Source organism: Monocercomonoides exilis (assembly GCF_001643675.1).
Source record: "Monocercomonoides exilis strain PA203 chromosome Unknown scaffold26-1319188, whole genome shotgun sequence".
Classification (NCBI taxonomy): domain Eukaryota; phylum Preaxostyla; order Oxymonadida; family Polymastigidae; genus Monocercomonoides; species Monocercomonoides exilis.
In genome coordinates this window covers 998,810-1,024,907 of record NW_027150571.1, presented here as the reverse complement: position 1 = coordinate 1,024,907, position 26,098 = coordinate 998,810, and the positions used below count along the sequence as shown (strand labels likewise).

At 37.0% G+C, this 26,098-nt stretch overlaps 14 protein-coding genes across 14 annotated transcripts; 8 read left to right on the top strand and 6 right to left on the bottom strand.

Annotated features, from left to right (window-relative positions):
- Nucleotides 1-3,387: 3,387 nt before the first annotated feature.
- On the bottom strand, nucleotides 3,388-3,951 carry MONOS_8905 (uncharacterized protein; the record flags this gene model as incomplete). The annotated part of the gene is made up of 1 exon (XM_067879353.1): nucleotides 3,388-3,951. One exon carries the CDS (start codon nucleotides 3,949-3,951, stop codon nucleotides 3,388-3,390), a length of 564 nt encoding a protein of 187 aa, XP_067726368.1.
- A 1,226-nt stretch (nucleotides 3,952-5,177) lies between these two features.
- Nucleotides 5,178-6,209, bottom strand: MONOS_8904 (uncharacterized protein; the record flags this gene model as incomplete). The annotated part of the gene is made up of 1 exon (XM_067879352.1): nucleotides 5,178-6,209. The coding sequence occupies one exon, from the start codon at nucleotides 6,207-6,209 to the stop codon at nucleotides 5,178-5,180; it is 1,032 nt and encodes a 343-aa protein (XP_067726367.1).
- Nucleotides 6,210-6,437: 228 nt separating this feature from the next.
- Nucleotides 6,438-7,101, bottom strand: MONOS_17675 (uncharacterized protein; the record flags this gene model as incomplete). The annotated part of the gene is made up of 2 exons (XM_067870617.1): nucleotides 6,438-6,962; nucleotides 7,030-7,101. 2 exons carry the CDS (start codon nucleotides 7,099-7,101, stop codon nucleotides 6,546-6,548), a joined length of 489 nt encoding a protein of 162 aa, XP_067726366.1. The 3' UTR covers nucleotides 6,438-6,545.
- Nucleotides 7,102-8,690: 1,589 nt separating this feature from the next.
- MONOS_8903 (uncharacterized protein) lies at nucleotides 8,691-10,176 on the bottom strand (the record flags this gene model as incomplete). Its single annotated transcript, XM_067879351.1, has 2 exons — nucleotides 8,691-9,776; nucleotides 9,868-10,176. 2 exons carry the CDS (start codon nucleotides 10,174-10,176, stop codon nucleotides 8,691-8,693), a joined length of 1,395 nt encoding a protein of 464 aa, XP_067726365.1.
- Nucleotides 10,177-11,404: 1,228 nt separating this feature from the next.
- MONOS_8902 (uncharacterized protein) lies at nucleotides 11,405-13,831 on the top strand (the record flags this gene model as incomplete). Its single annotated transcript, XM_067879350.1, has 4 exons — nucleotides 11,405-11,407; nucleotides 11,625-11,739; nucleotides 11,790-12,110; nucleotides 12,552-13,831. 4 exons carry the CDS (start codon nucleotides 11,405-11,407, stop codon nucleotides 13,829-13,831), a joined length of 1,719 nt encoding a protein of 572 aa, XP_067726364.1.
- A 667-nt stretch (nucleotides 13,832-14,498) lies between these two features.
- Nucleotides 14,499-14,945, top strand: MONOS_8901 (uncharacterized protein; the record flags this gene model as incomplete). Its single annotated transcript, XM_067879349.1, has 1 exon — nucleotides 14,499-14,945. One exon carries the CDS (start codon nucleotides 14,499-14,501, stop codon nucleotides 14,943-14,945), a length of 447 nt encoding a protein of 148 aa, XP_067726363.1.
- A 2,064-nt stretch (nucleotides 14,946-17,009) lies between these two features.
- On the top strand, nucleotides 17,010-17,571 carry MONOS_17674 (uncharacterized protein; the record flags this gene model as incomplete). Its single annotated transcript, XM_067870616.1, has 2 exons — nucleotides 17,010-17,081; nucleotides 17,149-17,571. The coding sequence occupies 2 exons, from the start codon at nucleotides 17,010-17,012 to the stop codon at nucleotides 17,569-17,571; spliced, it is 495 nt and encodes a 164-aa protein (XP_067726362.1).
- Nucleotides 17,572-18,144: 573 nt separating this feature from the next.
- Nucleotides 18,145-18,469, top strand: MONOS_14548 (uncharacterized protein; the record flags this gene model as incomplete). Its single annotated transcript, XM_067867358.1, has 2 exons — nucleotides 18,145-18,202; nucleotides 18,276-18,469. 2 exons carry the CDS (start codon nucleotides 18,145-18,147, stop codon nucleotides 18,467-18,469), a joined length of 252 nt encoding a protein of 83 aa, XP_067726361.1.
- A 411-nt stretch (nucleotides 18,470-18,880) lies between these two features.
- Nucleotides 18,881-19,285, top strand: MONOS_14547 (uncharacterized protein; the record flags this gene model as incomplete). The annotated part of the gene is made up of 1 exon (XM_067867357.1): nucleotides 18,881-19,285. The coding sequence occupies one exon, from the start codon at nucleotides 18,881-18,883 to the stop codon at nucleotides 19,283-19,285; it is 405 nt and encodes a 134-aa protein (XP_067726360.1).
- Nucleotides 19,286-19,384: 99 nt separating this feature from the next.
- Nucleotides 19,385-20,310, top strand: MONOS_17673 (uncharacterized protein; the record flags this gene model as incomplete). The annotated part of the gene is made up of 4 exons (XM_067870615.1): nucleotides 19,385-19,504; nucleotides 19,731-19,819; nucleotides 20,156-20,188; nucleotides 20,298-20,310. The coding sequence occupies 4 exons, from the start codon at nucleotides 19,385-19,387 to the stop codon at nucleotides 20,308-20,310; spliced, it is 255 nt and encodes an 84-aa protein (XP_067726359.1).
- Nucleotides 20,311-21,223: 913 nt separating this feature from the next.
- Nucleotides 21,224-21,852, top strand: MONOS_17672 (uncharacterized protein; the record flags this gene model as incomplete). The annotated part of the gene is made up of 3 exons (XM_067870614.1): nucleotides 21,224-21,362; nucleotides 21,602-21,676; nucleotides 21,728-21,852. 3 exons carry the CDS (start codon nucleotides 21,224-21,226, stop codon nucleotides 21,850-21,852), a joined length of 339 nt encoding a protein of 112 aa, XP_067726358.1.
- A 184-nt stretch (nucleotides 21,853-22,036) lies between these two features.
- MONOS_14546 (uncharacterized protein) lies at nucleotides 22,037-22,978 on the bottom strand (the record flags this gene model as incomplete). Its single annotated transcript, XM_067867356.1, has 2 exons — nucleotides 22,037-22,876; nucleotides 22,925-22,978. 2 exons carry the CDS (start codon nucleotides 22,976-22,978, stop codon nucleotides 22,037-22,039), a joined length of 894 nt encoding a protein of 297 aa, XP_067726357.1.
- Nucleotides 22,979-23,385: 407 nt separating this feature from the next.
- Nucleotides 23,386-23,871, bottom strand: MONOS_14545 (uncharacterized protein; the record flags this gene model as incomplete). The annotated part of the gene is made up of 1 exon (XM_067867355.1): nucleotides 23,386-23,871. The coding sequence occupies one exon, from the start codon at nucleotides 23,869-23,871 to the stop codon at nucleotides 23,386-23,388; it is 486 nt and encodes a 161-aa protein (XP_067726356.1).
- A 1,304-nt stretch (nucleotides 23,872-25,175) lies between these two features.
- On the top strand, nucleotides 25,176-26,036 carry MONOS_17671 (uncharacterized protein; the record flags this gene model as incomplete). The annotated part of the gene is made up of 3 exons (XM_067870613.1): nucleotides 25,176-25,244; nucleotides 25,402-25,531; nucleotides 25,723-26,036. The coding sequence occupies 3 exons, from the start codon at nucleotides 25,176-25,178 to the stop codon at nucleotides 26,034-26,036; spliced, it is 513 nt and encodes a 170-aa protein (XP_067726355.1).
- Nucleotides 26,037-26,098: the final 62 nt, after the last annotated feature.

Sequence of the window (26,098 nt, the reverse complement as noted above, 5' to 3'; positions counted from 1 at the left end):
GAATAACTCAAGAAAAGCTTTTCGATAAATGGAATGAATATTATGAATAACATAAAATGAAAATTGAAGAAATTGAAGAAAAAGAAAAAGAAATTGAAGAAGAAGAATAGTTTTTGAGAAAAAAGATAAAAGAGCGTTAAAAAAATTTTTTTATGACAATAAAGAAACAACTGATGAATTTGAATTCTTTAAATATTAAAATGGAAAAAGAAAAGTCAGAAAAGTAATTGATTCGAGTTTTGTATTTTTTTGATGTGTTTTTTATTTTTTTCATTTCAATTTATTTTTTTCCAATTAAAAAAAAGAACCAAATAAATTGATGATATTGATCAACTGGATCAAAAAATGATGAAAATTCTAACAATTTCATAAATTTTGATTAACAAATAAGTTTTATTTGAAATAACTTTTTGTTGAAAAAAGGAAAAGTTTTCATAAAATAATTTCCATATTTCGTCTTTTTATGTCAATTCAAAAATGAAAGGAAAAAAGATAGAAGTATTTAATTATGTATTTGTTAATGACTCATATGTTTTTCAGTTATTCAAGATTTTGATTGATTTGATTTTCTATCCAAAAATGTTAATGTTGAAAGATGGCAGATCCTTTTTGAAATCAGACTTTCGTTCGAGTTTTGATCAAAATTTTTATCTTAATGGGATTTGTGTCAAAATTTGTTTTTGCAATAGCAATATCATAAACAATAAGTGTCCCTGTTTCATCTCATTTATTTCAAAATCCCATTGAGGATAAAAATTTGATCAAAATACGAACGAAAGGATGATTTCAAAAAGGAACAGCCAGATCGAAAAAATAAACAATTGTTTATTTATCAACGATAAAGAGCGTTTGACAATTATCGGCAAAATAGAAATGTGAGAATAGCAAAGAGAAATTTATATTTTGCCTTTTTGAATAGAAAAGATATTTTTTTTGAATTTTATTTTTCGTTATAAACAACCCTTTGTCAAATCTTCTGTGTGGGAAATGTGGAATTGATGAAAAGGAAAAGTATATTTTTGTGATGCCATTTCATTAAGTTTTCAAGAAAGATGATTAAAATTTTCATTTTCTTAGCTGGCAGAAATTTTGTGTTTTCGACTTCATTTTAAACAGTAGTGTGTGATTGTTTTTAAATGTTACAAATTTTTTGTGAGTGGACAATTATCCAGATTTTTGTTTCAACCGTGAAAGATTGCTAAGAAATATTCTATGCCGAAAAAGTAATTTTAAAACTTTTCCTCGATGTGTAACGAAAATATCAAATAGGAAATATGAAATTCAGTGAAACGGGATGTGGTTTCAATAAATAATATTAGCAACTCACATGATAACAAAATATTTTTTGAAAATGTTAACTTTTTGCATTTTCATAAAAATTTTGTGGAGTGAAAAAATTCAGTTACTTTTTTTTAGAAATGAATATAAAAGAAATATGACTTTTTTTCTGTGAGGTGTTTCAAACTCAAATTTGAACTTTGATTTAATAAATACAAATTCCAACTGCTTATGATATTTCAGTTATTTCAAAAGAAAATAAAAAAGATTAATTGAAGAAAAAAATTAATAAAAACACATAAAACGATAATTAAATAAAAAAATACATCAGATTTTTCTCATAAATTTTGTAATTAATTGTTCAAAGAAAAGGTTAATCTTTAATAAATATGAACATATGAATAATAACAATACACACCGAACAAAAAAAAGAACAAAATTTTGTTTCTGACATTCAAGAAAAAATCATTATATCTATTCACAGTTAAAAATAGAAAATAAATTTGAAATAAAACTTTCTCCACAAAATTGATTTAAAGAAATATAAAATTCCAAACATTTTTTTATGCGGAATTGAGTTCAAGAAACGTTTCAAATTGAAAATTTTACAATTTGATTAAACAAGCTATTCAAAAAAATATTAAACAACGGGAGTTTGTCAATTCGAAAGATGTTCGTTTTCATTTTTCAATTAACTGCAAACAGCTGAATTCAAATATCTCGGTTTGCTTTTCTCATTTTGTTTCTGCTTTATGGCATGTTGTGTGCTTTCGAAAATTTTTTAATTAACTAAAAAAAATTATTCAATTTTAATAATCATCAATTTGAAGCAATGATTTTGAGAACGAAATAAACAAAGTCAAAATCGTTTGAGTTATTTTGTGATAATAATTGTTATTATTCTTTTATTTTTTCATAAAAAATCTTGAATATTTATTTTTTTTTTTTGATAATAAATTGTGTTTCGTCAAGCTCCTCTCGGTGTAACAAAGAACTGAAATTGCAAAAACCTGTGCAAAGAATGCAGTTATGGAAGACGATGAAATGAAGGAGGAGGAAGGGGGAGGAAGGGCAATGCCATGCTGATTAGTGAAGAAAATAATTTATTTTCATAATGGAATGTAAATAAATTGAAGAAGAGAGAAAGAAATTGGAAGAAAGTGATTTGGAGAAAGAGATTGAGAGAGAGAGAGAGATAGAAAGGAAGAGAATAAGGAATATATTATTGAATGACCATATGCACGAAAAATAAAAAAGAAAGCAATTGAAACTATTGCAAAAAAGGAAAAAGTTGAAGAATAAAGAAAGAAAGAAAGAAAATTTGAGCAATTTCTTTTGAACCCAACTTCTCTTTTCATGTTGCGAAGACTGAAGAGAATAAAAGAGTAGAAGTCGAATGCTATGAAATCATCGATGAGAAATAAAGATGAAAATGCTTGGTTCAATTTTTGATCGCGAAATGCAAAATGGGTGATTTTTTTTAACATCATAAAAAAAGATCAAAAATCGAAAAAATAAATTCTGTTATGGTATTTATTGATCAAAGAGTTTTATTCATTTGTTACAAGTATTTTGCACTTTATTTATTTAATGCATATTTGTTTTATTCATTAATTTGAAAAAAAGCATACCTTTTGATTTTTTTGTGAAATCGAATATTTTTGATCAAGTAAAATAAAAATTAACCAAAAATAAATAAAGTTAAACCAACAAAACTCATCAAAAAAACAAAAAAAAAATCGAAGTTTCAAGACTAACTTTACAATACTCATAATTGGAAAATAAAAATTTGAATAAAAATAATTTTTTTGACTTTCAAAAATTGACAATAGTTTATCACCTTTAATTTCTTTGGCTTTAACATCGCAAAATCATCATTCCAGTCTCGTGATTGAGTAACTGGATGGAATTGTGGAAAAGCAAGTATATAGCCAAGAACAACAGTTGATTCAAATTCTTCTATTTCTCTCTCTTCTCCTGATCTTATCACTTATAGACTTTTCTCTCCATTCTCTTTGTTCTTCGTCCAAAATTCTCCATTATTGTTTCTTTGAAATTCTAATTCAACATACTCACTCTATCGCTCCTTAATCACCAAAGGAATTCATTTCATTCATCTCTGCAGCTTCCATCACATTCTTCTCTATCTGCTCTGTGTTGTCGCAAAATTCCAACACCATTAAGCTTTCCAAAATCTCTTCCATTGTGTCTGTCGAGGCAGCGCAGAAAGCTGTGCTTGCAAGAGATCTTTGTAATGGTGCCTGTAAACAGGATGAGCTGGTCATTCGCATCAAATTTCTCATCCGTTGCACACGACCCGCTATTCCAAATCGAGTTCTTATTCAGAGCATATAACAGGCTCGTGACCATATCCCGCGCCCCATATGAAATAAACAGCGAACATTCGATGTTCACAGACGGAATCTTCTTCGGCTGCTCCTGCTGCTTCCAAAACAAGTCCATCACATGTTGAGAACCAGACGGAAGCAGCTGCGTTGACACGTGCAGAGAGCCATTGTGGCAAGCGCTCCAAGTATTCCACACATGTTGTGAGTATCGGAAGATGTTTATCTTATTCTCTTCTGAATCTGCTCCGTTTCTCCCATCAAACTTCCTCTGTATAACGAACGCTGCTGACGCGCCTTCCTCTTCTTCCCATCCCAACTCTCGCATCCCTTGTTCCTCTTTCTTCTTCTTCTTCTTCAGCAGCGATCATAATTAGCAGATATTGTTAATTTCGTCTTTTTCGTTCTCGAAAATTGAACCAAATTCAACTGAATATGTTTTGTGACTGGAACAGAGAAAGATCCATCTGTTTCATCTGTATTTGCTGCTTCTGTTGTTGTGTAACTTTCATCGCTCTCAAAATTGTTCCCGTTTCGCATATGATGCCAATTTTTATGCCAATCCCTCAGATGCCAAGCCATATACTCATCCTCCTTCGCCTCATTCATTTCTGTTTCTTCTGCTCGAAAGCAAGCCGTCATCCATTTTTTCCATCTCTCCCATATCGCCTCCATAGCCAGCTGTTCAGCAATGCATCTTTTTTCCTTTTTCAGTTCGTATTCTTCAAGATTTGCTATCTTCTCGCACTAATGAGCAAGCTTGCTGTGTAAATTATCCAGAGCTTCTGTAAGGTTTATACACTTCTTCTACGTTCAATATCTCTCTTTCTGTTGCTCCTTCCACATCCTTCTCTTCTTCTTCTTCTTATCAAACATTGATTCATACTCATTTATGTATATTCATTGCCCCTATTCTCCACAGCTTTGAAATTATTTGCCCATCTCCGAGTTGTGTTTTCTTTACTCTGTCTTTAACAAAGACAGTCGGTTCATGTTTCAATTTGATTCTTTGCGTTCTAATCACTTTTTTTGCCACTTCCTCTTCTTTAAGCAAGATGTGCAAAACATGAGACGAAGAAGACGATAAAGTTTTCAATTTAGTTGTAGGTGCAGGTGCATGTGATGCTGAAAATATTGTTTGGAGGATATGAGATAGATGAGATTTGGAGGGAGATCGGTTATATGAAGAGGCCGAGGATAGGGGATGAACAGAAGAGTCTTGAAGAGGTGGTGAAAGTGCGTTTGTCAGCAGAGCCAACAGAAATGCTGTCACTGGCGAGTTTAAAAAGAGAGTTCATCCATCGATTCCCAATATGTTCTGCAAAGCTTTAAATATCAAATGCAGTATCATGCTTGAGTGGAGCAGAAGGTGGGAGCAATGTGAGAAAGGCAAGTGCGCAGAAAAAATGATTGATAATAACAGCTCAATTGGCTCGTTCTTACAAAAGCTTGAGTTAATACGTTTGCGTTTTCAGATTATTTCGAGCATTTGTTCTGTGTAGATTCAAATTCCACTATCGAGATAAGAAAAATTCCAAATATAAATGAAATTGTCTATAGATCTGAAAATGTGCATGTCGGTGTGAAATATGATGCCAGAAGCAGCTTATGAACAATACGTGCGCGAAGAAACTCCCAACTGTTGTTTTTATCATATCTGTTTCTGCCCCGTTTTCCTTGTAATTTCTCCCTCTCCTGTGTTGGCGTAAGCGTCCTGCTACCATCCAGCGCACCTCTCTTCTCCCGAGGCGATTTCTCAACCCCCTTCACCTGGCTCAGGCGCAGCAGTGGGACATCCATGAACCCAGCACTTCTTCCAGTCTGCTCTCCGCTCGTTCTCTCTGTCCAACGCTCCTGGCCTTCTCCTCCGCTCTTCCATCCATCTGATGCCCCAAGCCCTGCCTTCGGCTCCACACCCAATCCACTTGTCCGCGATGTCGGCGACCCAAACAGAAACGTAGATACTGTGGCTGCCGATGGCTCCGATGCAGTGCTAAATGAAAGACGTTGCCCCATCTCTTCGCTTGCTTTGTTCCGTACTGGATACGGACGGAAGCGATATGGCTCAAGATCATCCGGTTCTGGTGAGCTCCGCGACGTTGCCTGCAGTGGCTCCCCTAATCCGTCTCCTGTGGATCCATTTTGTCCTTCAGCTTCCCCCTCTAATTTCTCTCGCTCCTTCTCCCCTTCATCCTCGTGCCCCTCGTCCTGGTCCTTGCCCTGGTCTTTTTGCTGTGTTTCCTTTTCCGCTTCTTTCGTCATTCTGCTCTGCCTCGCTTCACCAAACTCTTCATGCTCCATGCTCTCTCCTGTTCCACTTTCTTTTTCATCTCCACTTCTGACTTCTCCATCTTCATTTCCACTCTCATTTGCATCTTCGCTATCGTCAGTCCGCTCGTATCTCAAAATATGATGGCGGTGGTAGTAGTGTTGGTGGCGGAGGCAGCGGCAATGTTCATCGTCATCCACTTGCAACGCCTCCTCCTCTTCTCCTGGCTGCACAGAATCCCTTTGTACAATCCGCTCCACCATCCACTGCGGATAAGCAAGGACAACGCTGTATGGCTGCGAATACAAAAACGTCATCTCCTTTCGGCTTCTCGCTGTCGCCAGTGCAGACGCCCTTCCCTCCGCCCCTTCTCCAAACCTTCTCCCTCTCGGCGTCTCTCCCTCAAAATCCTCCTCAAACTCCTCATCTCTCCTTCCTCTTCCAATCCTTGTTCTTCCCTCTGCCTCCTTTCATTCTCCTCTCTCATCCTCTATCCTGTCGCAATTCTCGCAGTCTTCTCCCCTTTCTCCTTCTTCTCCTTCTTCTCCCTCTTCCTCTTTTCCTCTTCCGTCGTCTGCTTCTGCTTCTGATCGTGTTCTCGTATGCTCTTCAACACCCCACCCATCTCCCTTCCACTCTCGCCCTTTCTGCCTTTACTCCAAATAGAACTCTCTCCTCGCTTCCTCTCTCCTCTGCCTCGCAAGCATCGTCTCGCTCATCTCCATCGCCCTCCTCTTCGTGTTCTTCTCTCCCATCTTTCGGTTCAGCTCCCGCCTTATCTCCCGCATCTTCAACACACCTTCACAAGGCTCACACTTCTCTTCCTCCCGCAGCATCACTGACACCTTGTACTCTTCCCCCACAATCATCTTCTTCTGCACCGTCGTCACGCGCGAAAGCTCCGATTCCTTAAAGAACTTCCCCCGCAGCTTCAACAGTAGCAGCGTCGGCGACACCCCTTCTGCTGCCCCAGCTGTCCGTATCAGCAGCAGTTCCTGCTCCCCCGACGCTGCCCGCTCTGCCTCCCACCGCTCAAACTGCCCAACCGACTCCTGCATTTTGTTCTTCGACTGTCAACTCTCGGCACGCCATGTTACAGCCCATCACCAACCAAATGGACGCACACCAACGCCGCACCATCTGTTTTCTGTTCGCAATTCTAAGACTGGCATATTCAACAGACGCGTCTGCTTCGTCAAAATAAGCCATGTGAGAACGTTATCCTTATCTGAATCAGAAGAAAAATAAAATAAAATCATGAAATAGTCTTGAAATTATAATTATAAAGTTCAAAATTAGTTTAAAAAAATGAAGATTGAATTAAATAGATTTACCAAAATAACCTTTCTAATTTTCTATTCTGTACCTTTCTATTCTCATTCCTTTATCTCTCCTCCTTCTTTAGTTCTCGTTCGTTTCCTTTCTTTGCAGTTCTGCTTCTGTAACAAATATCTCCCTTTCACTTCATAAGACATGAACATTCTTTTGATTTTCTTGCTCTTCCGCTGCTGTCTCCAGCCGACAAACAATTGAATTCCCCGTCTCATTGAATTAGCTACCATGCGCCGTGAAAGCACTTTCACATTAAAAATATGCCACTGCTTCAATAATTGATGCAACATGAAAAGAAGATGAATGAATGAATGATATTTCATTCTTCTTGTTGGAGCACGAGCAGCAAAGTGAACTCAATCAGCTCCAGAAAATATGAATGATTGAAAGTGGCATCTGAAGAATTCTCCATTTTTTAAAAACCATTTCTCATAAAAGCCGCAACGCAAGATAAATACAGGCCAACAGTATAAGAATCAGATATTATTGACAAACAAATATAAAATAAAAAGATTTTGAATATATTTTGACATATTTTTTTTAAAAAAGTGGTAAATAAAAAATATATTTGAGAAATAATAGCATTACAACAAACATTAAAAAACAGAAAGTTAAAGCAAACCTGTAAAAAGTTGGAAAAGCAAGTGATTTTAAAGAAATGAAAGAAACAAAACTCCAGCTTTAATCAGAACCATATCTTTTTGAAATTTTGAGTATTTATTGAAAAAAAAAAAACAAATATCAGAAAAATTTTAATTGTTTGTCTAATTGTTATATACGTGATAAGAGTTAGTAAAATGTTTTTTTTGATTTTTAAAACGTTGTATTTGAAGAGCATCAGCTCTTTTTCTTTGTCCAAACAATGGCGATCACAAAATGACAGAATCTTCAGGGGTCTTTTTTTTGCATAAAATGATTGTTTTCACCATTTTAACTTCATCTATAGCCAAAAAACTGCATTCTTCTACCTGCAATTTTCGCCCTTTAACGCTTATTTTTTTGATCTTTTTGACCCCTTGGAAATTCGGATCATGGGTCAGATCCTTTTTTTCATTCAAACTTTTGAAAATTTTTTTGAAAAGATTTTACATGTTTATTAACATATGTTATTATCACAAACTAAATATTTTTGAAACAGACATTTGAACTTTGCTAATCAATTTTTTGCTTCATTATTATTGATTCTTTTTTTTCTTATATTTGGATATTTTATTATAAAATTAGAAATGATTTTTTTCTTTGCAATTTCAATAGTCATATGGTTTCAAAAGTCATGTTACGTGAAAAAAATGTTGATTGAAAATTAGAATATTGTTATCTTGTATTCAACGAATTGCAAAAAGAATCAAAAATAAAAAATGTTTAAAAACTAAGTGAAAAAAAAAAGAGAGAGAAGAGAAAAAAATTTTTTTCAAAAAATATCTGACAAAAAAAAGAAAGAAAAGAAAAATAAACAAAATGACAACTTAATCTTTCGATTGAGTGATTTTATAAAAGCACATAGTTCCACTCCATCCTTCATTTGCCATTGCTTTCCAATAAGCGTTATTGAACTTTGGATTCACACGAGATATGACACCATCGTTGCACTCCAACAGCTGAAGTTCTCCAGTCGATTCGTCTTTACCCTCAACAACAACAGCAATAAAATGTCCAATTGGTGAAGGTTTTGCAGAGCGAAGGATGTATCCAATAAAGTTATACTCAGTTCGAGGAAACTGAAGCAACTCTCCTTTCTGTTGAATTGTTTTTTCAGACGTGACAGTCATTGCTTTTGGCCCAGAACCATTTCCACAGAATGTTATTGTTTTTGGTGGAGGCACAACTGGAATGTTATCTTGTAAGCTGTGATAAACGGTCAGGATCTTCGGAAATCTATCTATTTGAGTCCACTGAAAAAACATAGTATTCATCCCACAGTATGAGTCAACACATAGTTCTTGATCAGTAATCTGCTCCATCACTCTCAACGATTGATTCAACCCTTCAACAACAGATGGATGATGAATAACAACATAAAACGAAGGGCACTGGTTGTTGACGCGAACATGGCAACACCTCTCACAGAGTTTGAATGAAGACTGCTTCACAATGAAATCTTTTTTGATATTGCATCCATCAGTTGCTGCGCTGTTCAAAACAGAATTGAACGCTGTTGTTATTCCCATTGGATCAGTAATGCTCCCACCATTTTTTTCGATGAATGATTTGAATGATTTTGTTCCCCAGATACTTTTAGTGATGCTGTGTGAACGGATTGCGTTGAATAGCCTTCCAAAAATAAATGCTCCTACACGTTTCTTTTTAACATCACAAGTCACACCAAATGAAGCTAAACACTGACAAACAGATGCCAAAGCACATGAAGCTCCAAAATTGATTAGTTCCCTTCCACTTTCGCACAACACCTGAACATATGAACGTGATTCTTTCGAAAAAGGGTTAGTCGGGAATAGCAAAGAAGGAGGAAATTGAAAGAAACTGCTCATCTGTGGAACTGTTGGAAGAATTGAATAAGGATTTCCTAATAATTCCATTGAAGTCTGTTGCTTCTAAACATCATACAAAAAAATAAATCAAACAATTATTGATTTGCCTGTTTTAATGAATCAGGCAAATAAAAAATATAAAAAAAAACCAAACCTCGAGTTCTATTTCCATCTTTCCTCCTTTAATATCATTGCATTTCTTTTCTTTTCTTTTCAGAAAATCTTCCTCACTCTCTGTCTCTTCCTCATCACTTTCTTCTTCTTCAGACATTTGATCAGCAGCCTCATCTTCGTCTGAAGAAATGACACTGCAACATGAAGATGAAGACGGCTTCCGTAATGTTAAATTTGTTGATTTTTCTTTGTCATCCTCCTTCAAATTATCTCCAATGCATTTGATTCTGTAAGAAAAATCCTGCTCAAGTTCATGTTGGGAAAACCATTCAGTCAGGCACAGCAGCATTTTAACTTGGACATGCGGGTTCGATTCATTGAAAGGGAGCTTCATCTTCTGGACGATTTTGTGCAATGGTGCTTTTATTAAAAATGAATATTAAAAGATAAAAGAAAGATAATAAAAAGAAATTCAAAGAAAAATAAAACAAAAACAAAGAAACAAAAAACAAAACAAGAAACAAACATCCAAAACTTTTCATTAGATTATTCAGAAAAATATTTCCGTTGGAAGATTTGCAAAAAAATACAAAGAGCACTTTATTCGCATGATCAATTGACATTTGTCCAAAAAAGTTTGACAGTGAATCAACATCATTCATTATACTGCTTTTCCGCAAGCTTGAATGAATCCGAGAAGATCCAGAGGAAGACAACTTCTGAGAAGACATCGAAGGAATCAGTTTTATGGGTTAAATCAGCTTATGACTGAAATTTTTTTATTAAAATATTTATTAATATTATAAAATAGACTTTGTTAAAAACTCACAAAATTTTTAAATTTTAATAAAAATCGAAATATATGTTAAGAAAAAAAGAAAATAAAAAATAAAAAACATTTTAAAGAAAACAATGGCGATCACAAAATGACAGAATCTTCAGGGGTCTTTTTTTTTGCATAAAATGATTGTTTTCACCATTTTAACTTCATCTATAGCCAAAAAACTGCATTCTTCTACCTGCAATTTTCGCCCTTTAACGCTTATTTTTTTGATCTTTTTGACCCCTTGGAAATTCGGATCATGGGTCAGATCTTTTTTTCATTGAAGAATGATATTTAATGTTATTTTTTAATATTTTTATTTGAAAATATAATTTGTCAAAAGACATATTCATTTATGCGACGAATATTCAATAAACCTTCAATTTAAGAATTCTTAAATTTTTCAAATTTTTTTTTGATATGAAATTTTTAAAAATTTTTTCTCCAATTCAAATCACATTAAAAATATTTTTTAACAATTTTGGAAATAGTCAAATAATGAAAAAATAACAATACATATTTTTTTAAATTAAAAAAAATTTTTTTTAGAATAATTGTATTTTACCATAAGAAAACATTTATTTGAGAAAAATGTCGTTTTCAAAACGAGAATCGACATTAAATTCTCGATGTAATGTTCTATGGAAAGAAATTAAGCGCATCGGTGGAGATGACGTGGATTCGTTGCTTGCCTATTTGTTTTACACTTACAGGCAATCATCTTCAGTAATTAATGATTTACTGAAGTCTTTGAATGGTTTGGTTTTTTATTTTTTTGTATTGTGTTAAAAATATTATTTTTACTCTCTGTTATTTTTTTCTTTTTGATTTGTCAATTATTTATTTTTTTTTAAACAGAATATCACAAAAAGTTGCTGGAAGACCTGTCTGTGGTGTACAACAACGCTCCGTTGCACACTCAGACAACAATGCTACAAGCGCTGTCACGTAACTAATCATTATCCGATTTACAGGACTATGGATATGATGTCACAGAGGGGAAATTTATTAACGCGAAGCAAACGCTCAAAAAGAACCAAGGATTTATCATTCCTCCACAAAAACCTCACCTTCCGTCTTGCAAAAGTGGTTTGTATTTGTATATTTATTTTTTTGAATAATTTTCTTTGTAAATTTAGGCTTAAATGAACAGGAATGGGAAAAGGGCAACAACTGGATGTTGGTCCATTCCACTGAAGCCTCAACTTCGCTTCAGTCAGCAAAGAAAAAGCAGCGAGCTGAGCCAGATTACGCCAGATTTATTGACGAAGATGCCTGGGAAAATGAAATTGTTACAGAAAACTCTTCTTCAAATAAAAAACAGTCTTCTTCTTCTTCAACATCATCTCAACTCAATACAAATTCAAAAACCATTTCAGAAAAAAATTCTCCTTCTTCAAATTCTTCTTCTTCTCAAGCTGTTGATGCCCCAATCAATACTCCAATTAGGAGAGAAAGGGGTCCAACAAAAAACCAAAATAAAAATTCAAATCACAAACGTCACTCTTCTCCATCTCCAATACCAATTCACAAAATATTCAAATCAAAAACTTCTTCTTCACAAATTTCAATTACAAAAAAATTGAAAGAAAAAATAAATTCTTCATCATTTCAAAATGATAATGTGTTTGTGGATGAGCAATTAGTTGATTATGCCACTTCACCCACGTTAATTTCACCTCAAGCATTTCAAACTCTCTTTTCTTCATTTTCTAAAGAGAATGACACTTCAACAGTTCAACAACAAAGCATTCAACCTTCAAATAATGAAATATCTATTCAAAACAATTCTTCAAAAAATATTTCAAAAATGAATGCTAAAGAAAATTCAACAAAAAATCATTCTCATTCTCAATCTTTCTCAAATTCATTAAATTCTTCAAATAAATCATCACAAATAGCAAAAGGATTGCCAAACTTAGGCAACACATGCTATTTGGCTTCTCTTCTTCAATGTTTCTCTTCAATAACTATTCAAAAACCATCTTTATTCAAAAAACAAACATCTTTGAAGAACACATCTTCGCGTGTTGAAAGTGTTTGTCATCAATTGGCTAAAGATGGAACGTCAGTGCGTTCGTGGGTCCCATCACTGATCAACAAATGGGAAACATTTTGCGGATACAGCAGCAGACAGCAACAGAATGTTACTGAGGCGTTTGAAAATCTTCATCAACTTCTTCAAGATAATAAGATATTTGAAATGGATACCTTCAATCCAGTTATCATCACTCATCTCAAATGCCAAAAATGCCAACAAATCACATCAAACTTCAATGAAATTTGTAACAATGTCGTTATCAATTCTTCCTCGACTCATAATGGACTATCTTCTCTCTTTGCAACTGAAGTTTTGGAAGGAAAGAATAGTGTCTATTGTGATGAATGCAACGAAAAATGCTGTGCTGCGAGATGGGAGGAAATGGCTGCATTTCCAGAGGTGCTAGCCCTCTGTCATGAAAGCACTGATGCTGCTAGTTCTGCTCCTTCAAGAACATTACTAATAGAAACAGATCGTGTTAATCAGCGCACTTTCTGCAAAGGGTATTCAGAAGAAAACATTCAACATCTTCAAGAGAGCAATAAGGAAATCATCATATATCATCTTTCAGGACAAATACTATTTAAGCGTTTGGATCAAAGAAATGGACATTACATCGCAGTTGTGAAAAGGAAAACAAGAAGTGATGTATTGTGGAATATTTGCAATGATGAAAGTGTTTCTGAATTTGATAAAGATAATTGGAATTCATCATGGAAAGATATTTACGCTCAGGGTTACACTCCTTCTCTTTCTTTCTACACAAAAGAAAAAACAAAGCCAACATTTTCAACAATTCAATTTGGTGGTTCCTCTTCTTCTTCAGAAACATCTAATAACAACACTTCAAATAACTCATCATCATCATCATCATCATCATCATCGACATTCATCACACCTCCTCATCGAACAACTTCCATTCCTCAATTAACTTCTTCAATCACATCTTCATATGGATTGGAAGCACTGAAAGAAAAAAGAAAGAAAACGGGCATCTTTTCTCCCAACGAGAAAAGATTAATCTTCAAAGTTCAAAACAAAATTATGGAAAGAGTTTTCAGAAGAAACGAATATCAAAGTTTCTCTTTCCCATTTCTACAAACTCACCACCAACTTCTCGAAAGCAAAAAGACGAACTGACCTTTGTGGAATGTGTGAGAAGTTGAGCTATTTGGAGAACAAACTCAAATCTTCACAAAACAAAAATGGACTATCTCCTGCAGAATTTCAGACTCTCAAACTTCTTCGTCAACATCGTCTTGTTGCAGAAATGCAACGAAAACATTATCAATCAACAGTTGATAATCTGAAAGAGGGAGAAGCAGTCTTCGTCTTCGACTTTAAAGAAAAATGGAAACTCCCCATCAGAAAGAACCAACTTCAACAGGAATTCTTCAATTATCAACAAGTTTCTCAATTCACAATCATCTCTCTTCAAAAAATTAATAATCAACAAATAAAACGAACATTCGACTTCTTCTCCGACTGCCTCTCAAATGATCACAGATTTGTTATTGAGTGTCTGGAATCTGTGATCAAAAGACACTTCTTCACAGACACTCACACTTTTAAGTTCTTCTGCGATTCTGGTCCACACAACAGAAATCGCTTCCTTCTTCACTTCATCCTCTCAAAACAATCAAAACTTCTCAAAAAGAAAAATACTCAACTCAATTTCTTCGCTGAGCACCATGGAAAGAATATTTGCGATGGTGAATTTGGTGCACTTGTGAACACAATCAACAACAACATATCAACTGAACACATCACTACACTTCATGATTTGATCGACTTTTTCGAAAACAATATGAATTCTTCGACATCAGCTTCTTCAACTTCTCAATCAAACATTTTCTCAACAACATCATCAAACTCTTCACCATCTTCAACATCTGTCAATGACTCTGTGCATGAGAGGTACTTTGAAGAATATGAACCATCTCAGCAAATTTCATGGCCATCACTGTCAGTCCCTCACATGAAGGACTACTTGTATTTTGAGCGCAAGGGCTCATTTGTCTGTGCTTCAGCTGTTGGATATCTTCCTCAACGCTCTCTGGTTGCCCTCGAATCTTCGACAATGAAAGAAAAAGTCCAAAGATCAAGAAAGTCATTTCACTCTGATATCACATCATCTAACTCTTCTCTTCTTTCTCAATCTTCTCAAGATCTTCTTTCAAGGAGATTTGAGCTTCTTCTTGACTCTTCTTCTATTAATGAATCTCAAAATTGTATTAATGGTGTCCCCTATTAAGAAACTAGTTGTTGTGTATGCTTAGCTAGCACTCTATCGGAAGGGTGCTGGACATGACTGTTCGTATAAGATATTGCAGCCTTCGGGCTGCTTTATCCGGACCTGGATACGACGAACAGCCTCCCAGGTGCACAATAGTTAGAATCCGATTGTTTTCTTGTGCTTTTTGTCCCTATAATGTCCCTATTATTGAATTGGTTATTGTCCCTATTAAATCTGTATATATCGAGATTCATTAATAGAGAGAGTTGTGAGGGAATTCATTGATCTTTGAGTGAGGTTTTTGGAAGCGAGAGTTGTTGAGAGTGTGAAGTGATGTTTCATCATTGTGTCTGTCTTTTTTCTTTGTTGAATTTGATCTTTTTGAGTCAAAGTTAGAGAAATATCAGAAAGTGTGAAGTGGATGGAAAACAGAGGGAAAATAGACAAGTTAGTTTTTGAACTTTTTGTATGAGTTTTCTTTTTTGTTTGGAATTGTCTTTGATACCACGAATTTGTTGAAATAGTGCTATTTCTTCTTATATTTTTCATTGTTCAAAATTGTTGATATTTAGTTGATATTTGGTGATTGTTTTTATGATTATGTGATAGAATTATGTTTTTTTGAATGTAATTGAATCTGATTAGAAATATTCTGATCGTTTTCTATTTTTTTAATGATTAACATCATGAAGTACTTTTTGTTTTTTATGTTATTTCGATTGTTGAACAATTGTTATTTTTTAACGTATTTTCTTTCATTTCACTGATTTTCTATGAAATCTCAAAACAATGGAAAATTGATGTTTGAAAACATTTAATGAAAAAGTTACAACAAAACCATCAATAGTTGTTAAATTAGAACCACATAATTGCAAAATCTTTTCAAAAAAATTTTCAAAAGTTTGAATGAAAAAAAGGATCTGACCCATGATCCGAATTTCCAAGGGGTCAAAAAGATCAAAAAAATAAGCGTTAAAGGGCGAAAATTGCAGGTAGAAGAATGCAGTTTTTTGGCTATAGATGAAGTTAAAATGGTGAAAACAATCATTTTATGCAAAAAAAAGACCCCTGAAGATTCTGTCATTTTGTGATCGCCATTGTTTGGACAAAGAAAAAGAGCTGATGCTCTTCAAATACAACGTTTTAAAAATCAAAAAAAACATTTTACTAACTCTTATCACGTATATAACAATTAGACAAACAATTAAAATTTTTCTGATATTTGTTTTTTTTTTTTCAATAAATACTCAAAATTTCAAAAAGATATGGTTCTGATTAAAGCTGGAGTTTTGTTTCTTTCATTTCTTTAAAATCACTTGCTTTTCCAACTTTTTACAGGTTTGCTTTAACTTTCTGTTTTTTAATGTTTGTTGTAATGCTATTATTTCTCAAATATATTTTTTATTTACCACTTTTTTAAAAAAATATGTCAAAATATATTCAAAATCTTTTTATTTTATATTTGTTTGTCAATAATATCTGATTCTTATACTGTTGGCCTGTATTTATCTTGCGTTGCGGCTTTTATGAGAAATGGTTTTTAAAAAATGGAGAATTCTTCAGATGCCACTTTCAATCATTCATATTTTCTGGAGCTGATTGAGTTCACTTTGCTGCTCGTGCTCCAACAAGAAGAATGAAATATCATTCATTCATTCATCTTCTTTTCATGTTGCATCAATTATTGAAGCAGTGGCATATTTTTAATGTGAAAGTGCTTTCACGGCGCATGGTAGCTAATTCAATGAGACGGGGAATTCAATTGTTTGTCGGCTGGAGACAGCAGCGGAAGAGCAAGAAAATCAAAAGAATGTTCATGTCTTATGAAGTGAAAGGGAGATATTTGTTACAGAAGCAGAACTGCAAAGAAAGGAAACGAACGAGAACTAAAGAAGGAGGAGAGATAAAGGAATGAGAATAGAAAGGTACAGAATAGAAAATTAGAAAGGTTATTTTGGTAAATCTATTTAATTCAATCTTCATTTTTTTAAACTAATTTTGAACTTTATAATTATAATTTCAAGACTATTTCATGATTTTATTTTATTTTTCTTCTGATTCAGATAAGGATAACGTTCTCACATGGCTTATTTTGACGAAGCAGACGCGTCTGTTGAATATGCCAGTCTTAGAATTGCGAACAGAAAACAGATGGTGCGGCGTTGGTGTGCGTCCATTTGGTTGGTGATGGGCTGTAACATGGCGTGCCGAGAGTTGACAGTCGAAGAACAAAATGCAGGAGTCGGTTGGGCAGTTTGAGCGGTGGGAGGCAGAGCGGGCAGCGTCGGGGGAGCAGGAACTGCTGCTGATACGGACAGCTGGGGCAGCAGAAGGGGTGTCGCCGACGCTGCTACTGTTGAAGCTGCGGGGGAAGTTCTTTAAGGAATCGGAGCTTTCGCGCGTGACGACGGTGCAGAAGAAGATGATTGTGGGGGAAGAGTACAAGGTGTCAGTGATGCTGCGGGAGGAAGAGAAGTGTGAGCCTTGTGAAGGTGTGTTGAAGATGCGGGAGATAAGGCGGGAGCTGAACCGAAAGATGGGAGAGAAGAACACGAAGAGGAGGGCGATGGAGATGAGCGAGACGATGCTTGCGAGGCAGAGGAGAGAAGAGGCAAGGAAAGAAATCTGCAGAAAAAGAAGATGAAATGAAGAACGTGGAAAGGAGATCTTTGGATTTTCCAAAAGAAGATGAGAAGATATCAGAGAAGGAAGAGCAAAGAATGAAAGAGATGGAGACTAGTAGAGTTTGGAGATCATTTCTGCGGGAAGGCAGTGGGAAGGAGGTTATTGCACGCAACAGCGAGAAGTTAAAAAGAAATGACATCTCTGTATTCAAAGAGTGACAGTCTTGTTATAAGTTTTTCGGCAGAAGATAAAGGAGCTGATGGTACAAAGGGATTCCGCTCAGCTGGGCACTCGACTCGGAGCTTGGACTTCGATATGAGGAAGATCATTAGGCTTTGTCTTCTCCATCGTTTCTAATGTTTTCTGTTGGATTTCTATCTTTTTTCTGAGTTTCATCACCATCATCATCAGCAGCAGCTTCAGAAGTGCCTTCTCCTCCTATTAACTCGCAGATGTTGTCGGCTCTTTGGACAAGAGGTGCAATTCAGAACGGAGGAGGTGTTCAAACGGCGTGAAGTTTACGGTGGCAAATGAGTTTACAATCGTTTTGAAGCCAGTTTACTCATTCTACGAGGAAGACACACTGCGTTGCATGAAAGACTATCTGACAGATGCTGTGGTGAAGATTGTGGAAGAACGGAATGTGACGTGTATAAATACAGAAAGCTAGGTCTATTCCGAATCACAGCTGATTTTGAGTAAAATGTCACCTACAGTTTGAAGTTTCAGGTTCCGAAGTCAGAGAAGAAGTCGTGGATGAAGAAGCTCGTAAAGAAGATGGTGGCTCAAGAAGACAGAGAGCAGACGAAGGAGACGCGCGGGCAGAGGCTGGTATGTCGCAAGATGGGATTGGAACAAACGGAGAAGTGGAAGATGCGAAGGATAAAGAGTTGAGGAAGTGCTTCATCACAAATTAGAATGAGCAGCAAGGCGAGGGGAGCATATCTTGAAGAAGGCTGAATAATTTCTTTGCTCTGGAGAAAAGAGGAAATAAATATACGAGTAATCGATAGAGTCAATGAATTATAGAAGGAAGAAAAAGAAAAGAAGAGACGGAGGAGGAGGATGAGTATATGGCTTGGCATCTATTGGATTGTCATCTTCATAGGGCATCATGGGCGAAACGGGAACAAGTTTGAGAGCAATAGAAGTTACACAACAACAGAAGCAGCAAATATAGATGAAACAGATGGATCTTTCTCTGTTCCAGTCACAAAACATATTCAGTTGAATTTGGTTCAATTTTCGAGAACGAAAAAGACGAAATTAACAATATCTGCTAATTATGATCGCTGCTGAAGAAGAAGAAGAAGAAAGAGGAACAAGGGATGCGAGAGTTGGGATGGGAAGAAGAGGAAGGCGCGTCAGCAGCGTTCGTTATACAGAGGAAGTTTGATGGGAGAAACGGAGCAGATTCAGAAGAGAATAAGATAAACATCTTCCGATACTCACAACATGTGTGGAATACTTGGAGCGCTTGCCACAATGGCTCTCAGCACGTGTCAACGCAGCTGCTTCCGTCTGGTTCTCAACATGTGATGGACTTGTTCAAAAGAAAGCAGCAAGAGCAGGAGCAGCCGAAGAAGATTCCGTCTGTGAATATTGAGCGCTCATTGCATATTTCGTGTGCGGATTTGGATGTGCACACGAACCTGTTTCATGCGCTGAACGGGAACTCGATTGTTTACGACGACAGACTCACTGTCGATGAGAAGCATGCGACGAATGACTAGCTTGTTTTATGTGTGGACCCCCTTGCAAAGTTCTCTAACCTGCACTGTTTTCCGCACATTTTGGAAGGATATAATAGAAGAGAGTTTGGAAAGCTTTGTATGGTTGTATTTGAGTTACAATACACAGACCAGTTACTGAAGAATGCGACAGAAGCAACAGAGGAAGAGGGGGAAATGGATACATCTCAGGATAAATCGGTCTGCGTTGGATTCTTAGCTGTTTGTGTCGAATGGGGCAGATACGTCGGCAAAGAAGAATATCATACGGTCAAAGAGGATTGCGGATGAAAAGAAGACACAATTCATATCACAGGAAAAAGAGTTTGAAGAAGAGAGAAAGTCAGGTTCACCAAGAGAAGCAAGATTTGCGAGAACAGTGAGTGAATACAGCTATATTCTGGATTATTTGGCATTTTTTTATGCAAGATAACCTGGATTTTTAAAGAGAAAAGACAGAAAAGCAGAGATTGTGAAGGAAGCGGGGAAGATTTTTAACTCAGCGAGAGTGATGAACAGAATTTCAGGTAAATCAATGTTTGTGATGGAGTAGATTGGAATAAATGTTTGTGTTGATTTTCTTTTGATTAAACAAAGAAATATCATTATTATTATTTTATTAACTTTTATTTTCATTTCATATTCTTATTAAATTTCAAAACTTTCGACTTTGAACTTTTTTTTTTATTGTTAAATGCAATTTTTTTTTGAAGGATTTTTGTGTTGATTTCAAAGGTCATTTTGTGAAAGTGCTAATTGACAACCTGCAGCGGATCGCTCACTGAACAACTTTGGAAGAAAAATCATTGAGACGCTTTATCTTTCTAGTCTGATTGGACTCGCACAATCAATAACCAATGTGTTCTAATCAAGAAGAGATAAAGGTGCATTTCCTGACTTGATAAAGTTTGTCATATTTTTATCATATTGTTTTAATTATTTTTATCATATTTCTTGTTTTTCTTTTTTAAACTTTTTCAAACTCTCTTTTTTTTCAATCAATTGATGCAAAAAGATATGAGCCATAACTTTTCACGTTTTATTTCATTTATCTTCTTCAAAGCGTGTGCAATGCATCTTTTCTATGTGCTCTTTCCAGCATTTCTGTTGCCATTGGAAATAGAGCAGATAAAAAAGATTGAACTGGGAACCAAATATCCCGCCTTTTCTGCTACCACTGTTATCCCTGTGTTGCAGCTGACTGTTCATTCCACATGAAACGAGACTTCCTCTTCTTACAAACCACTAAACATTTCTTCTCTTCATCCACATCGCCTTCTTCATCTTCTTCTTTCTCAGATCAGCTATCCACCGATAGCTTCATCTTCACCTTGTTTGAGTCAGTCAAGCTCCCTTCATCCAAAGCAAACATCCTTTCATCTTTCCAACAAAAGACATCTCTTTTTCCTCCTCCTCCTATTATCATCTGAATTTATTTCTTCCCCATCACCCTCCAGATCTCCTTCTCCTCCTCTCTTTTGCTCCAGTATTCCTCTATGTCTGACATTGAATTCCAGCAAATGCTCTTTTTTCTCAAATATTCTCAATGGATGGTACATCTTCTTAGTGCAACATCACCAGCACAACCAGAGCTTCCACAAGCTATCAATATGTTGATTCTGACAGATCTTCTTCATTCTTCAAGTTTATAACAACATTCTTCTTCTACTTTGATATCCTTCTCCCACTGAAAGAATATCGTACAGGAGGCTGCACTGCTCCACTCGCAGCATTCAATCACGTTTGATTTATTCATGCATTCTTCAATCATCCCAAATGACTCCTCATGTCTTTCTCCTTCCTTTGAACCCCAAAGTGCTTTATTCCTTCTCCCACGCGCTGCAAACCATGTTTCAGAAGAATTTCATTTGATTTCTGTTGTTTCCATTCAGCCAACAAGTTTTCAATAACTGATGAATCATCAAAGTTTATCATTTGGTCATGACAATTGTTCACTCCGACAGCGAGAGTCAAAACATTCGGGTTGAGAGAGCCTTCCGTTGCATCACACCTGAACGAATGGATGAAGAAGAGGAAGATGATGATGATGATAAAGATGAGGAAGAGGAGGAAGAAACATGTTATGATTGAAATCTCTAAAAGAGAATTTATGCAAATAAGCCAAAGACAGCGTTGGGAATGAAAAATTGGCAGAGATTCCAAGATGCAAGAAGAGAAATGATAATTATCAAAGTTTTAAAAAATGGAAAAGAGATCAATAAAGCAGCGTGGTTGATTGAGAAAACAAGGCATAAGAAAAGATCTCCAAAAAGAGGATTATTGAAGAATCTGCTTGTGAAAAACGATTGAATACGATAGGGAAGCGCCAAAATGATGAACGTTTAAAGTTTGGAAGGGAAAACACTGAAGATAGATTTCAAACATTCTCGAGAGGTTTGTTATTATTATTTTTGATTTTTAAAATGATTCTTTTTTCACATTCAGGATGCAAAAAGAATTGGAGATCGCGCCACAAAGAAGAAGATTCGACAGAAGCGAAGAAAAAGGAGAATGTGAAAAGAACTAATAATGAAGAAGGTGAAGATGCAGCTTATTTCGTGCATGCCTGACATTCAGCTGTTGAAAAGAACAATTTCAGAGGAAGGATGATTTTCAAGAGCAAAGGAAAGTTAAAGTCGAAAATGAGGAAAAGGCAATTAATAAAAGAAGTTTTGCAATATGTTATTATTTTACATAGATTAAAGAGGAAAGATTGAGTCGAATGAATGATAGCATTGGTGTATATTGTGCTATCTATCCAAATAACATGCCCAAACTCACTTCTATCACACTTCCACAGCCGCTGACGAGGTCCTTTGCCACGCTCCCTTCGGCTTCTGTTTCCGACAGGAATCCATCGGGATCGAAATCGTGCTTCTCGATCTCCTTCTCATCGCAGTTGCTCTTCACAACAGCGAAGGACAGATTGCAGGGAGCGAGGTGCAGTCCGCTGAACGTGAGATCCATGGTGTCAGGTGTGTGCTTGGGTTGCGCGCTGTGGAACACAGGGACAAAGAGCGGGGAAGGGTGGTGAGCGGGGATGCCGTGGAGGGTGCATCCGCGGTTGAGGAGCCACAAGGAGGAGGCGGGGAGGAAGGGGTCGCCAGGCCAGAGGGAGGGGATGGTGAGGGTGCAGGAGTCGGAGCAGATGATGTTGCGGCGGGCAGAGGGGTAATTGGGGATGGCGGGGCTGTTGTTGGCGAACTCGCAGCGGTCGACACGGATGCTGCCGGCAGCTGCAGAGAGTGCGCCCAGCTGTGCGCCAGAGATGGTTGTGTCTTTGAGGACAGCTGTGGTGCTCTGGCAGTGGATGAGAGAGGCACTCCATTCGCATACACTCTCTTGTCCATCTTGTGCCTCTGATGCGTCTGGCTCAATAGTCACTCTGCTGCTGTTGCTGCTGCTGTATAAGGAGTTGCTGGCGGAGGTTTGTGACGGCCGGGGAGAGCCTCCATTAATTGAGCAGACCTCGAGTGTGACTGAAGGGAAATAGCAGAACAGGGCTGCACGCTCAAGGGCAGAGGGAGCTCCTCTTTGGGAGATGGTGCAGTTTGCGAGATGGCAGTGAAGATGGAACGCATCATGGTGAATGAGCTTTTAGACTGATTAAACAAAGAAAGATGAGAATGACAACGCTGAAACCTCCAATGGCGAGATACGTGGTGATGAGATGCTCAACTGAGTTGCTGACGTCATCTTCGAGCAGGAGCACAGGCGAGGCAGCACTGAGGGTGGGGAGGTTGGCGTGGGAGAGGAAGAGGGAGGAAGTGGCGAGAACAGGATGAGCAGGGCAGGTGATGGGGGAGGGAATGGACAGATATGTTGGAGAAGCGAACGGTGCCTCGGCAAGAACAAAGGAGGGTGGAGTTGAGGCGGACGGGCTGGTCAGCCGCGGAAAAGAGGAAGGAGGACACAGCTAGTTATCCGTCGAGGAGGTAGAAGAGGGAAGAGTGGGCATATCCAGAGGTTGTTTTCTGTTGAGCTACAGATGCATAACACATTTGTGGAGATGAAGTCGCAGGGAGCAGGCAGGGAGCCGCACTGGAGGGCAGAGGAGCAGGTGTCCTAATCGACGAATATCTGGTGGGCGCGGTGGAAGGTGATTAAGGTGTTGGGGCTGATATCGAGGTCGGGGTCGGTGGGAGGAGTGGGATGCGATGGAGGTGGTGAAGGAAGGGAGGTGAAGTGGAGGTTGAAAATGAGAGGGGGAGGTTGGGAACAGATTCAGCCAGAACGAATCCGCTGGGCTCGTCGAGGGAACTGATGTCGGCGCTGGGCATGTTCCAGTTGATATGGGCTGCATCTACCACTGCCAACAGCATGTCGTCCGATGCAAACACATTTCTTCCCTTCCACGAATCGTATCTGGTTAACACCACATGCTCGAGGGCAAATTGCCTCACCGCCTCCTCTTGCACCGATGAGATCTTTACACATCTCCCGTCTCCGCTCCCCTTCTCCCCACCCACAATCACACACCCGGTGCACTTGATCTGTAAAAATATTGTGCTCTCCACTTTGCCAAGGGTTTCGAACTCGCACAGCACCAGCCTCAAAGAGCTGATTGTTATCAGCCCGAAAACCATCATCTCCACTTTCTAAAAAAACCCTTGCATCCTCAATCAGGGTTGAATCTGAACCAAGCAGGGCTGTTGAAGAATTCAAGCAAACTTAGTGATATATCTGTCCAGCTTTCAAAGTGATTTGCGAAGAAAAAGAAATTACGCAGAGAAGCATATTCAGAAAAATAGTTGAGTTGAATGTTCGCCGAGCAACTTATGCAATGCCAAAAAGAAGGACAGAGCATGAGAAAGATGAGATCATTAGAGTTGTAGGCTTTTAAAGTGAAAAAAGTGAAATTTTGTGAATTTCTTTTCATTTATTCATTATTTCTTTTCAATTCTTTTTAACTTTGATCAATTTGTTAAGATAACTTCTTTAAAATATTATCTATTTCCAAGCTAATATCAACTTCTAATTGTTGTATATCTGATGAATATCTTGTTATGTTATCATATTTTTCATCTGTGTTGTATAAAATTGTTCATTTTCAACTTATATTTTATGATCTTCAATATCATTTTGAAATTTTCTTTGCAATAACACCAAAAAACTTATTTTTATAATAAAAACTGATTGATTATGTATTGTTTTTATTGTTTTTATGTTCTATCAACCAGTAAACTTTTGTTTTATTAGGTTTATCGAATTTACGATTTTTTTTTTGATATTATTTTTATTTCTCGATATTTGAAATAATAACAATTAAAATCAAATTAAAAGCAACAAATAATTAATAATAACAACATATTAAACTATATTTTCGCAAATTTTTTCTGAAATATTTTCTAATTAACCCCACCCTTAATGAAAATTTTTTATGATCAAACGTCGGAATTTTTTATGATATCAAAAAAAATCACCCAAATAGGTTAGCTGAAACATTGGATTTCAATAAGAAATTTTCATTAAAGCGAATCAACAAACACAAGGAGCAGGTTTGCTCCTCAATAATGAGTTTTAATTTAAATTATGAGTGGTTTTTGATCAAACTTCGCTAACAAATTAACTTTCTTTCATTCCATAGTCCGCAGTGTAGACGATACAAGATCCTGTTGGAATGCCAAATAGCGACGGCGAGGGCAGAGGATTTGATTCGATACAGAGACTAAGGAGAGTGGAAAATGTGATGGAAGAATACGCTAGGAGCTAAACATTGCAAACTCAATCCGGATCTAAGGGAATGTTGCCAATGAAGAAATAGAAGAGATAACGACAAAGAAGAAGAAACAGATCGGGATCGAGCGAGTCGGAGTCAGATGCAGATTTTGATGATTTGATCGCGAAGCGGAAACAAGGAAAGCGTGAGAGATTACGTCGCACATAAAGCCGAATGAAGAGACTGGGGGACGAAGAGGAGAGCGACTGGGATTCGGAAGAGCAAGAAGTGCAGGAAGAAAAGGTAAGAACACAAGACTTTGCAAGAATTTTTCCCAGGGAGTGGTTGACACACCGTTGACAGGCTGGCGAGCTGAGAAGATTCATGGACTTTTGAAAGGCTGGATCAATTAGGATAAATGATAACATTCGAAATACATTTATTTCTAAATGTGAGAAAGAGTTTTTTACAGGACACACAGACACAAATTGGAATGCGCTGCCCAGGACAGCCATTACAACAAAGGGGAGAAGAGACTCACCAGAAGCAAGCCGAGCAATCGAACTCCTCCATCCTGCCCTGGAATCGGGGTTTGAATCAGCGAAAGTGATTGCTTCACTAACGGTGAAGGAATCAAGAAATGCTCACCTCATGGAAAAAGAAAAAGAGTGACTGAGAGGATTTTTCTGAGCTTATGCGCTTATTGCAGACTGTATGAGTCTTTTTAACCTGTTGAAGCTTCTATCCCAATCGAACTGAGAGAGCGCGAAAGGCTTTTTAGAAGGAGGAATGGCTAAGGAAGTGCCGGAGAACCTGAGAAAACTAGTAGAGAGCACTAGCTTTTTTCAAGCAGAGGGAGATGCAGCAGGATACGGTGCATCTCCCGACTCCACAACAGGTTTCGGGCCCACAACAGCCATAAGTGGATCCCCGAGAATATTCAGTTCGGGAAGGAGCACACGGGGATTTGAATGCAGACGGCTGCAAAACGTGAATTCGATGGGATCTTCAAGAACTTCAGGGAAAAAAAGTGAATGCCCCAGTTTCAGGCTCAGTATACCCCAACTTCCGTTGGGAGACTTGCCTCAATCATAGTCCACCTTCCCCCAGCCAGTATGTCCCCCAAAGAATACAAGGAGGAACAGCAACGAGAACGT